The 12737-nt window shown below is 44.1% G+C and overlaps 1 protein-coding gene across 2 annotated transcripts in view; it reads left to right on the top strand.

Annotated features, from left to right (window-relative positions):
* SAP130 (Sin3A associated protein 130) overlaps positions 1–12737 on the top strand; it is a 62778-nt gene that overhangs the window by 25598 nt on the left and 24443 nt on the right. For both annotated transcript variants that reach the window (XM_007520889.3, XM_007520886.3), the window contains exons 12-14: positions 4996–5117; positions 6590–6892; positions 9525–9702. In XM_007520889.3, coding sequence (XP_007520951.1) covers positions 4996–5117; positions 6590–6892; positions 9525–9702 — 603 coding nt within the window. The remainder of the gene's footprint in view (positions 1–4995; positions 5118–6589; positions 6893–9524; positions 9703–12737) is intronic.

Genomic DNA, 12737 nt, shown 5'->3' with positions numbered 1-12737 from the left:
CTCTGAGTGTCTTGTTCCTTAATAGACTTTGACTTACCTATGTTTTAGCGTTTGGTTGATGGTTCCTAGACGTTGCAGTTTGGTGGTTACAAAACAGTTTAACTAGCAATTATTTCTTTCACATTTATGAGTTACTCACTCTGATGTAAAGAGACGTTAGTTCGTTTTCTCTCCCCTCCCCCCATCTTTTTTTTTTTTTATCAGAGCACTACTTTGGCTTGTGTCGGGGGGTTAAACCTGAGACTTCGGAGCCTCAGGCATGAGAGCCTCTTTGCATAACCATTATGCTATCTACCCCCGCTATTTTTCTCTTATTTATTTATTTTTTTCCCTGAAACGAAAAAAACAAAAAAGGAGAAACAGGAAGGACACCACAGTTACTCCACTACTCATGGAACTTCCTTGGTGCCGCCCATGGTGCTTCCGTGTGGAGCTGGGCTTCCTACCCAGGGCCTCATGAGGAGCAGGGGATATACGCTACTGGGTAAACTATGTCCTGGTCTCTCTTTTAAAAATTTTTTTATATTTATTTATTTTCCCTTTTGTTGCCCCTGTTGTTTTGCATTGTTGTTGTAGTTATTATTGTTGTTGTTACTGATACCGTTGTTGGATAGGACAGAGAGAAATGGAGAGAGGAGGGAAGACAGAGGAGGAGAGAAAGGTAGACACCCCTCCTCTACTACAACAATAAAAGAAACAAGAATGGCAGAAGGGAAACAGAAACTAGCGCTGTGCATATGGCACTGGGATTGAAGTTGGAACCTCGTGTGGAACCTCATGCATTTAAGTTTAAGGCTCTAGAAATTGAACCATTTCTCTCACCACTTTGTATATATTCTTTTAAATTAATTTATTTGTTTAAAATAGAAGACATTAACAAAACCAGAGGATAAGAGGAGTACAACACCACACAATTCCCCCCACCAGAACTCCATATCCCACCCCCTCCCCTGACAGCTTTCCTATTCTTTACCCCTCTGGGAGCATGGACCTAGGGTCATTGTGGGATGCAGAAGGTGGAAGGTCTGGCTTCTGGAATTGTTTCCCCGCTGAACATGGGCGTTGACAGGTCGATCCATACTCCCAGCCTGTCTTTCTCTTTCCCTAGTGGGGAAGTGGAGCTCCAGGACACACTGGTGGGGTTGTCAGTCAAGGGAAATCTGGTCAGCATCGTGCTGGCATCTGGAACCAGCTCGTGGCTGAAAAGAGAGTTAACATACAAAGCCAAACAAATTGTTGAACAATTAAAAACAATTTGAATAATTTAAAAATCAGTGTGACCTCATGTGTTTATGTTTGTTATTAAAGTCGCCTATTGTGGTGCTCAGATTCTTTTGTTAGCATAACCATTATGCTGTCTACCATTCAGATTCATCTTTTTAAAATATATTTTTAATGTTATTGTTTTATTTACTTATTTATTATTGGATAGAGACAGAAATTGAGAGAGGGAGATAGACACACCTGCAGCTTTGCTTCACTTGTCAAGATTACCTCCTGCACACGGGGACCAAGGGCCTGAACCTGGGTCTCTGTGCACTGTGGTGTGTGCGCTTAACCAGGTGCGCCACCACCTGGCCCCCAGATTGGTCTTTAAAAGCCCTTTGGATACCCTTACCCAGTGGTTTCTGCAAGTTTGCCATGTCTCCATCTTTCTAGTATTTTGTTGTTGTTGTTGTTGTTTACCAGAGCACTGCTCAGCTCTGGCTTATGGTGATGCAGGGGATTGAATCTGGGACTTCAAAGCCTCAGGCCTGACAGTCTGTTTGCAGAGCCATTATGCTGTCTCCTCCTGCCCTACTTCTTTCTTTCTTCCCACCACATGTAATTCCAGATTCTTCATGAATTTGGTCAGTCTCAGCCCTGGGACCTGCCATTTCTCCCAGGCTTATCTGTTCCTTTGAATTATTATTATTTTTTAAATATTTATTTACTTATTTATTCCTTTCTGTTGCTCTTATTGTTTTATTGTTGTAGTTATTGTTGTTGGTAGATAGGACAGAGAGAAATGGAGAGAGGAGGGGAAGACAGAGACGGGGAGAGAAAGACAGACACCTGCAGACCTGCTTCACCGCCTGTGAAGCGACTCCCCTGCAGGTGGGGAACCAGGGCTCGAACCGGGATCCTTATGCCGGTCCTTGCGCTTGGTGCTACCTGCGCTTAACCAGCTGCATTACTGCCCAACTCCCTTGAATTGTTTTTTTTTAATAATTATTTATTTATTTATGTTCCCTTTTGTTGCCCTTGTTTTTTATTGTTGCTGTAGTTATTGTTTTTGTTATTGATGTTGTTGTTGGATAGGACAGAGAGAAATGGAGAGAGGAGGGGAAGATGGGGAGAGAAAGAGACACCTGCAGACCTCCTTCACCGCCTGTGAAGCCACTCCCTTGCAGGTGGGAAGCCAGGGGCTCGAACCAGGATCTTTATGCCAGTCCTTGAGCTTTGTGCCACGTGCGCTTAACCCGCTGTACTACCACCCACCTCCTGTTCCTTTGAATTATTTAGAAATCAAGAGTTCTCATTCTGGTCATTGCTATGGGATTCACCCTTTTTTTTTTTTTTTTTTATTCACTGGTCATTTTCTACTAGTCTACTTCAGTAGGCAGAAGTAGGAAGTGTGCATGACGGTTATACAAACAAAGTCTTACTCCTGAGGTCTCAGGCTGAATCCCCGACACCACGATAAACCAGAGACGAGCAGTGCTCTGGTACAGAAAAAAAAAAAAAAAAAAAACACTGTAGCACATGCCGATGGCTCAAGCCTGTTACCTGCCCTGCTCCACATTTGTATCTCTCTCCTCTCATAGTGACAGCCCAGGACATGATATAAGGAAGTTTCAGAACTGCATCGGTTTCAATGTCTTTCTGTTATTGATAGGTCTTAATATATTGATCATGTGTCCATCAACTTTGCTGAACACAGTTGCTAGCTCTAAATCTTTTTTTGTTTTTTTTTTTCCTTTTCTTTTCTTTACCAGAGCACTGCTCAGCTCTGGCTTATGGTCGTGTGTGGGATTGAACCTAGAACTTCAGAGCCTCTGACATGAAAGTCTGTTTGCATAGCCATTATACTATCTACCCCCAGCCTTAGCTCTAAATCTTAGTGGGGAGAAAGAAGAGCTTTCCTGGTAGAATGCATGTGCTGTTGTTTAGGGCACTAGGTGTGAGGCTTGGCACCAGATGTACGCATAATAAATTAGCGGGGGGGGGGCTCTGAAAGGGTGGGATGGTGCTGTGGTGCCTTTTTCCCTTTGTTCCTCCACCTCAGGCCCTCTCCCCCGAGAGATAAAGAATGGAAAATTACCCTAAGAGACTGCTTAGCAGTGTAGCATAAACAGGAGGCCCTGACTTCAAACTTTAATACCACATAAAGAAGTTTAAATTGGGCAGAGGTGGATAGCAAAGAGACTCTCATGATTGAGGCTCCAAAGCCCCAGGATCAATTATTTAAAAAAAAAAATTTTTTTTTCCTATGGACTGGTGCAGTGGCGCACCTAGTTGAGCACATGTCACAGTGCAGAAGTCCCAGGTTCAAGTCCCCGGTTCCCACCTGCACAAGGAAAACTTCATAAGTGTTGAAGTTGAAAAAAAAAATATATATATATATATATGTGTGTGTGTGTGTGTGTGTATATATATATATCTTTCCACCTGTAGGGGAGTTCACAGGCGGTGAAGCAGGTCTACAGGTGTCTGTCTTTCTCTCCCCCTCTCTGTTTCCCCTCCTCTCTCCATTTCTCTCTGTCCTATCCAACAACTGTGACATCAATAACCACAACAGTGTTAAACAACAAGGGCAACAAAAGGGAAAATAAATAAATAAATATAAAAATAATTTTAAAAAAAAAAGACCTACTTCACCACTTGTAAAGCCACCCCCCTGCAGGTGTGGGGTCCGGGATTTGAACTGGGATCCTTGCACTTCATACTATGTGCACCTAACCCTGTGTGCCACCGTCCGGCCCCCAATAAATAAAGTACCTTTAAAAAAATTTTAAAAGCTTATGGACTGAGTCAGATTTTCAGTGTAGGTATTTTCTACAGATATGTACACTTACAGGATGAGGGGAGTTTTATTTACCCCTTCCCCTTATTTATTTACTTATTTAGATAGAGAGATAAATCAAGAAGGAGCTGGGGAGGTAAGAGAGACGCCTACAGTACTGCGTTAGCACTTGGGAAGCCTTCCCCCTGCAGGTGGGAGCTTGAACCCGGGTCCTTGTGCACAGCAGTGTGTGCGCTTAACAAGGTGAGTTACCACTTGGCCCCTCTCCCCCTTAGACCGTACACCTTTTTTCTTTTCTTACTGTTACTTATAACATGTTGATTAGGGCAGAAACAACATCCACGTCTCATTCTTGATCTGGATGGGAACTCCTCTGCAACTTGGATGATACGAATTTCAATTTATGGAAAACATTTGAAATGATTGTTATTTTGACAACATTTTGTAATACCTAAAACAATAGAAATTCTGACATTGAGTCACTTCTTCTTTCCTGTAAGCAATCGTATTTGCTATGTGTTTCATATTACATGGGACATAACTGAATTTTATTTAGGAATTTTTACATGAATGTAAAAGGGGAGATTTGTTTTCTCTCGAGGCTTTATCAAACTTTTCCTCCTATTTGGGTCTTGAAATCAGTTTGGGTGTGTCTGGCATTACTGTTTTACATATGTTTGCTAAAATTTGCCACTAAACCAATCTGAGTTTGTGGTCACTAGACTACTGGTGCTGTTATGAGTTAGTTTTGGCTGTTGCTGTTGTAAAGGTTTTTGCACTGACTTGATAGTAGACATCAGTAGTGTCCATTAGACTTTTTGAGTGTTTTCTCTAGGGGTGTGTCCCTTGAGCTTAGAATTCAGGATACATGCTGGAAATGTTGGTGCTGCAGTTAGAAGTATGAATTGGATCTAAGGGGAAGAAGAATCCTTTGAAAGTAAAGGAAAAAAATAGACTTTTAATCCATTTTATCTGTGCTCCCTTTATAGACCGTCTGTTCCTGTTCAGTTCCAGTACTTTCTGCCAACATACCCATCTTCTGCTTACCCGCTGGCTGCGCACACCTACACCCCCATCACCAGCTCAGTGTCCACCATCCGACAGTACCCAGGTGCGAGTCTCGTGCTTTCAGCACTTAAACTTATAAGCAATGAGATGAAAACTGAATAGTGAAAATATCAAATATGGCGTTTAACTGTTCTAGCTTTTTCCAGCCTCAAGCAAAGCTAAAAACTAAAGCTTGAAAATTTAAAATCACTGTCTCTGAACTCAAAAAAGTTGTCATTTCAGGATAGTTGTGCACTTTTATCCAGTCCTGTATACCTTAGCATGATAGAGTAATGCTGGTGGGTGCTGGGGAGCCAGCATAATGGCTACAGAACAGACTTGCATGCCTAAGGCTCTGAGGTCCCAGGTTCACTCCCCAGCACAATCATAAGCCTGAGTTGAGCACTGCTCTGGAGGGATCAATAAAAGGAAGGACAATACAGTCAACATAAATGAAACAGGACTCACATGGGGCTTGTGTCATTTGTAGGATGTATTGTTTTTTCAGTTTTAGTCCAACTACCTTTAACTCATCACTCATTAAAATGTTCCTTTTGCCATTCCAGGGGAAAAAAAAAAAAAGCTTCACCCCAAGGCATGTATAACCTGTTTCTGTCAGACTCTGGTTCACGTTAGGCAGAAAGCTTTGCAGATAGTGAGCACTGCTTTTCTCTGTGCTGTCCAGGGCTGCAGCCAGCAGGATATTGGGCCATCGGGTACATGGATGGCAGAGTGATTCATTTCACCTAATCACAGAGGCTTCGGATACTTAGAACACAGTAGTGATATGAAACTGTTTCGTCAGTTGTAGATTCTGTGGGTTCAAAATACAAATCAAGTGTTTCCTTTTTTGTTGTTTTCAACGGGCTGGCTTCACGGGCGGGTAACAGACGACCAGGGACTCATGGTTGAGCTGTACGCAGTATCTCTTTATTCATGCAGGATGCAGCACAGTCTACTAAGCTAGACTAAAACTAACACAACTACCAACTAACTAAAACGAACAATGTTGTCCTTACATACTTTCCAAGTAGGGTGTAAACAAGATGTGACATACAGAGGGTGGAGAGAAAAGTGACTGGTGAAAATCAGGGTGTGACAAGGAGAGGGGGTGGAGCAGGCAAGAATTCTACCACTGAACCACCAATGCCCTGGAGGGAGGGTGGTGCTTTATGTAAATGTAAAAGTGATTTATGTAAATAGACCACCGCAGTGGTTATGTAAATAGAATGCAGTAGTTATGTAAATAGAATACAGTGTTAAGCAGGGGGGATTAAACTAATGAAACAGAAGGGGTTTTTAGAAGCATACCAACACTTTTTAATTTTTTTTCTTGGTGGGTTGATTTTCTCTGTGGGGAGAAGTTGTTCCCAGCACGCACACACACACACACACACACAAACACACGCACGCACGCACTTTATTTATAACTGAAGTCTTAGATTGCACAGTGGGAAATTTTGTGCCGGCGCATTGGATGAGCTGTGTCTAGCCAGACTGGACTTTCTTGGAGTCATTGTTTTGCATCATCTTTAGTTTCAGCTCAAGCCCCAAACTCTGGCATCACAGCTCAGACCGGCGTCGGAGTGGCATCTACAGTTCACCTGAACCCTATGCAGCTGATGACAGTGGATGCGTCTCATGCCCGACATATTCAAGGCATCCAGCCAGCACCCATCAGCACACAAGGAATACAGCCAGCCCCCATTGGGACCCCAGGAATACAGCCAGCACCAATCGGCACCCAGGGAATTCACTCAGCGACCCCAATCAGCACACAGGGACTCCAGCCGGCACCACTGGGTACCCAGCAGCCCCAGCCTGAAGGAAAGACTTCAGGTAGCCTTCAGTTTTTATATTCAAGTTGCTGTGAACGAGAGAGATACACTTGGGTTTAACTTCTGATTCTTGTGAGTCGGCATGATTGCTCACCTAGGATGGCACCTGCATCGCCGTGCATGTGCCCCAGATTTGAACCAGCCCCCACCGCACGGGAGGAAGCTTCATTGCTGTGGTCTCATCTTTCCCCTCTGTATATGAAGGGAAAAAAAAAAAACAGAACCATGAAGCCCTGGCAACTAATAATAATAAATCCTGGTTCTGCCGGGTGCTTTTGGATTTTTTGTTCCTTTTTAAATATCCAAATAAACTTTACTGCAGCTTCTGTAGAATTGACTTTGTGCTGCAAGACAGGTTGCATAGGAAACTAGTCGAAGCCCCTCAGGAAAAAGACCCATGGTTTTAAGGTGCAACTGGTTTCATTTCTTCTTTGGGAGACAAGGTGACAGGTCCTGGCAGGATGAAGGCAGTTGTGGCTTTTTGGGATTTTTTTCCTCCTTCAAGTAGAGACAAGAGTCAGAGAGACGCATACACTCTAGTGTGCAAGGACCCAGGTTCAAGCCCCTGATCCCCCATCTGCAGGGGGAAAGCTTTACAAGTTGTGAGGTAGGTCTGCAGGTGTCTCTCTATCTCCTACTATATCTCCCCCTCCTCTCAATTTCCTTCTGTATCTAACCAATAATAAATAAGTAAAAATGTTGAGACAAGAGAAAGAGAGAGAGAAAGAAAGAAGCCACAGCAGCAAAGCTGCAAGTTGGTAGGGGCCAGGCTAGAACCGGGGTCACGCGCATGGCAAGACGGTACACTTGCGGAGTCAACTTTTGCCAACCCCCTTTCTTTTCTTTATGATCTCAAGTAAACTTTTCTAAACCTTAATTTACTTTGTATAACAGAAATTGCTTAGAACTTAGGTGCCACACTGCCTTTGAGGTGGTACAGTGGATATGTGCTGGACTTTTTTTTTTAAAGTCAAGTGTTAGGTCCCACATTTGATCTCTGATATTTTGTGTGCTGGAGTGATTGATGCTCTGGCACTCGCTCGCGCTCGCTCACTCTCTCTCTTAAATGTTTTATTTATTTATTACCGATAGAGAGAGAAATTGAGAGGAGAGGGGAAATAGAGAGGGAGAGAGACCTGCAGCCCTGCTTCACCACTCATGAAGCTTTCCCTCTGCAGGTGAGGACCAGGGCCTCGAACCTGGGTCTTTGTGCCCTGTAACGTGTGTGCTCAACCAGGTGCGCCACCCCCCATATTAATCTCTCAATATATATATGTAACTAATAGAGCCACATAAAAAGAGGATTTGTATGTCAAGTTCACTGTATTCAAAGTTAAATAGTGATCCGGGAGGTGGCGCAGTGGTAAAGCTTTGGACTCTGAAGCATGAGTCCCGAGTTCGATCCCCAGCAGCACATGTGCTAGAGTGATGTCTGGTCCTTTGTCTCTCCTCCTGTCTTTCTCATAAATGAATGAAATCTTTAAAATAAATTTTTTAAAATGTTAAATAAGGGGAGTTGAGCAGTAGCACAGTGGGGTAAGTGCACGTGGTGCAAAGTGCAAGTACCGGTGTAAGGATCCCGGTTCAAGCCCCTGGCTCCCCACCTGCAGCGGAGTCACTTCACAGGCGGTGTGAAGCGGGTCTGCAGGTGTCTTTCTCTCCCCTTCTTTATATTCCCCACCTCTCTCCATTTCTCTCTGTCCTATCCAACAATGACAATATCAATAATAACTACAAGGACAACAAAAGGGAATAAATAAATTTTTTTAAAAAAAAGAAACGAAGTTAAATAAGCAGTGTAATATGCATTGTCACATGGGAAAATTCTCTGTAAAGAACTTGAGAGTCGTGGTCCGGGAGGTGTCACAGTGAATAAAGCACTGGACTCTCAAGCATGAGGCTCTGAGTTTGATCTCCAGTAGCACATGTACCAGAGTGATGTCTGGTTCCTTCTCTCTCTCTCCGATATTGCTCATGAATAAATAAACTAAAAAAAAAAAAAAAAGCCTTGAGAGAGCCAGTTCACTGTGTAACTGTGGTGTGCTCATTTTACAGACGCTGTAAATAAGTGTTTGCTTACTGAGTGTTACTATGTACTTTACCTCATTTGTCAGTAGTAATGATTACAAAGCCAAGAAAAAAATTTTAATTTATTTATTTATTCCCTTTTGTTGCCCTTCTTTTTTATTTTTGTAGTTATTATTGTTGTCATCATTGTTGGATAGGACAGAGAAATGGAGCGAGGAGGGGAGACAAATACAGACACCTGCAGACCTACTTCACTGCTGCGGTGTCTCCCCTGCAGGTGGGGAGCCAGGGGCTCGAACCGGGATCCTTACGCCGGTCCTTGCACTTTGCGCCACGTGCACTTAACCCGCTGCGCTACCGCCCGACTCCCAAAGCCAAGAAGATGTAATGATTGTTACCACATATCAGTACACACAGTAACCTCTTCCACTTTGCTCTCTGCCTAGGCAGAGAAGCATGTTGCCTTCTGTCTCGTCTCCTGGCACTGAGTGGCCATAGCACGGACTCTGGTTCTGACGGTCAGATCATCTTTGTCTTGTGTGGCACCCAGTAATGTGTCTCCTATTTCCTTTCTCCTGTGGTTCCTGCCCCCCTCTCTCCTTCAGCAGTGGTGCTGGCAGACGGAGCTACAATCGTAGCCAACCCTATCAGCAATCCTTTCAGTGCTTCTCCGGCGGCAACAACCGTGGTGCAGACCCACAGTCAGAGTGCTAGCACCAGCGCCCCAGCCCAGGGCTCTTCCCCCCGGCCAAGTATTCTCCGGAAGAAGCCCGCCACAGACGGGTGAGTAGAGGGGTAGTGCCACATGGCGCTTCCGGTTCTGGGTGCTACTGCCTAAGCAGCAGGCGCGCTTCCAGCTCTGGCAGTGAACTGTCGTCTCTTCTGTGGCAGTTCTTATAATCCAGGACACTGCCCGTAGCATTCTTGAGTAGCTTTGATCAGTTCAGACCCTGAGGTCTTAACGAGTCGGTGAGTGCTGTGTCATTTCTAAGCACCTGTTGCTGTTCTACCCTAGGGGAGCTCTTGACTTCTGGGAGCTTAATTCCAGAGCCCCTGAACATCCTTGGAATAAACTCTTCACACTTGTCAGGGTGGGTAAATACGTCAGTTTATGCTGTGGATTATTTTCGTTGTCCAAGACAAGTCATTGCTCAGGGCAGGCCATTTCCCAGTTGTATGAAAAATAATATCTAGGGGCTAGGGAGACTAATGGTTATGCAAAGAGCCTTCTTTTTTGTGTGTGTGTAAAAAGCCTTTCATGCCTAAGGTACCATAGCTCCCAGGTTCATTCCATAGCACCACCATAAGCCAGAACTAAATAAATAAATAGATGAACAGATCAATAAAACCGAGTAGAAAGTAGGGAACTAGCATAGCACAATGGTTATGCAAAAGATTTTCATGTTTGTAACTTTGAGATCCCAGACTCAGTCCCCAGCACTGCCTTAAGCCAGAATTGATCATGCTCTGGTAAAAATAAATAAATAGATACAAACAAATAGAGTTCTGCTGGTCCGGGAGGTGGCGCAAATGGGTAGAGCATTAGACTCACGCATGAGGTCCTGAGTTCAATCCCCTGCAGCACTTGTATTAGAGTGATGTCTGGTTCTTTCTCTCTCCTCCTACTTTTTCGTTAATAAATAAAATCTTTAAAAAATAAATAAATAGCATTCTGTGTTGCTATATATACATCTGAGTTGATGGGTCTTAGATAGGGTGGTTATATGATACTCTGAAATTGAAAAGCTTTAAGGTTGGAAGATGAGCAGTCACCTTTTGATTTTATGTTATGTTACTTTATTTTGCTACTAGTGATTCTCCTGCTTCCAGTAGACTCAGTGTCTCTGTCCACACACCCCCCCTCCCTTTTTTCCTTCCAGGTAGAAAGGAGGGCTAGAATGTCTGCTGTTGGGCTGAACTAGTAACATAAGCTTCCGAAGGGTCAAGCATAGTGGGAACTTAAATTGCTGGATCAAAGATGGAGAGATAGCCTAATGACTGTGAAAAAGACTTCCGTGCCTGAAGTTCATAGGTTTCAGGTTCGCTCTCTAGCACCTGCCATAAGCCAGAGCTGAGCAGTGAGTGCTGTGATTTAAAAAAATAATAATAATAATAATGCTCTATTAATATAGAATTTTCAGCTTTGCAAAACTGCCTAGACTAGAGTCTCTTTTAAGGATAAGTCAGTCCATACTAAAGTAGCTTTACTTATGAAAATGTAAGGAAAAGTTTATGGTTAAAGGGCTGGGGAGGGAGTCGGGCGGTAGCACAGCGGTTAAGCGCAGGTGGCACAAAGCACAATGACCGGCAAGAGGATCCTGGTTCAAGCCCCCGGCTCCCCACCTGCAGGGGAGTCGTTTCACAAGCAGTGAAGCAGGTCTGCAGGTGTCTGTCTTTCTCTTCCCTCTCTGTCTCCCCCTCCTCTCTCCATTTCTCTCTGTCCTATCCTACAACGAAGACATCAATAACAACAACAATAATAACTACAACAATAAAATAACAAGGGCAAAAACAAAGGGAAAATGAATAAATAAATAAATATTTTTTAAAAATAAGGGCTGGGGAGACAGTATAATGGTTATGCAAAAAACTTTGATGCCTGAGGCTACATGGTCTCAGGTTCAACCCCAATCCCCAGCACCACCATAAACCAGAGCTGAGCAGTGCTTTGGTATTTCTCTCTGTGTTTCTCTGTATCTTTCTCTTATTAAAAATAAAATAAAATAAGAAAAAAAGCTTATGGTTAAGATGACAGAATGAACTTGTATTTCTGAATTTTCTTTAAATTGCTACAGAACTTTAGGCTTTTGAAAGATTATAGATAGGGGCTGGGCAGTGGCACACTCGGTTCAGCACACATAGTACAAAGCAGAAGGACCCACTCGGAGCTGGGTTCAAGCCTTCGCTCCTCACCTGTAGGGAGGAGCTTCACAAGCTGTGAAGCAGGTCTGCAGGTATGTCTCTCCCTTTCTTTTCTCTCTTTTGTTTTTCCGCCTCCAGGGTTATCACTAGGACTCTGCCTGCACTATGAATCCACTGTGCCTGGAGGCTATTGTTATTGTTGTTATTGCTGTCATTGTTGATTGTTGGATAGGACAGAGAAATCGAGAGTGGAGGGGAAGACGGGGAGAGACACCTGCAAGACCTGCTTCACCACTTGTGAAGTGACCCCCCCACCCCCTTCAGGTGGGGAGCCAGGGGCTCGAACCGAGATCCTTATGCTGCTCCTTGGCTTGGCGCCACGCGCGCTTAACCCACTGCGCCACCACCCAGCCCTCTCTCTCTCTTCCTTTCTCTCTCCCCCGCAACTCTCAGCTATGTTTTTGTTTGTTTGTTTTCCCCCGCCCCGGCTACGACTCTGTTTCTGTCTGTCCTGTCCAGTAACGTGGAGTGAATGGTCCCCAGGAGCAGTGGATTTGTAGTGCTAGCACCGAGCCCCAGCCATAACTTTGGAGGGGGAAAAATACAGACAGAAAGATAGGGAGGATAGAAGAGGACAAAGCAGCAACTAAGGCTTGGAGCCAGAAAGTCAATGGGCGGGGCAGGGGTAGACAGCATAATGGCTATGCAAAGAGACCCTCGTGTCAATCCCCTGCACCACCATAAGCCAGAGCTGAGCAGTGCTCTGGTAAGAAAGAAGGAAGTCAATAGAAAGCTTATAGCTGGTTGAGAACTATCCTTATCTTAATGACAATCTTCAAAAGGACCAGGGAGAACTGGGAGTGAGAGGACATTGGGTAGAAATCTACATTCCCTTGTCGACCCAGCAGCCACCTGGAGGCTTAATCTCTATAGATGATCGATAGACTCAGCCAGCA

This window comes from Erinaceus europaeus, chromosome 18 (assembly GCF_950295315.1).
Source record: "Erinaceus europaeus chromosome 18, mEriEur2.1, whole genome shotgun sequence".
Classification (NCBI taxonomy): domain Eukaryota; kingdom Metazoa; phylum Chordata; class Mammalia; order Eulipotyphla; family Erinaceidae; genus Erinaceus; species Erinaceus europaeus.
This window is presented reverse-complemented; position numbering and strand designations above follow the sequence as displayed.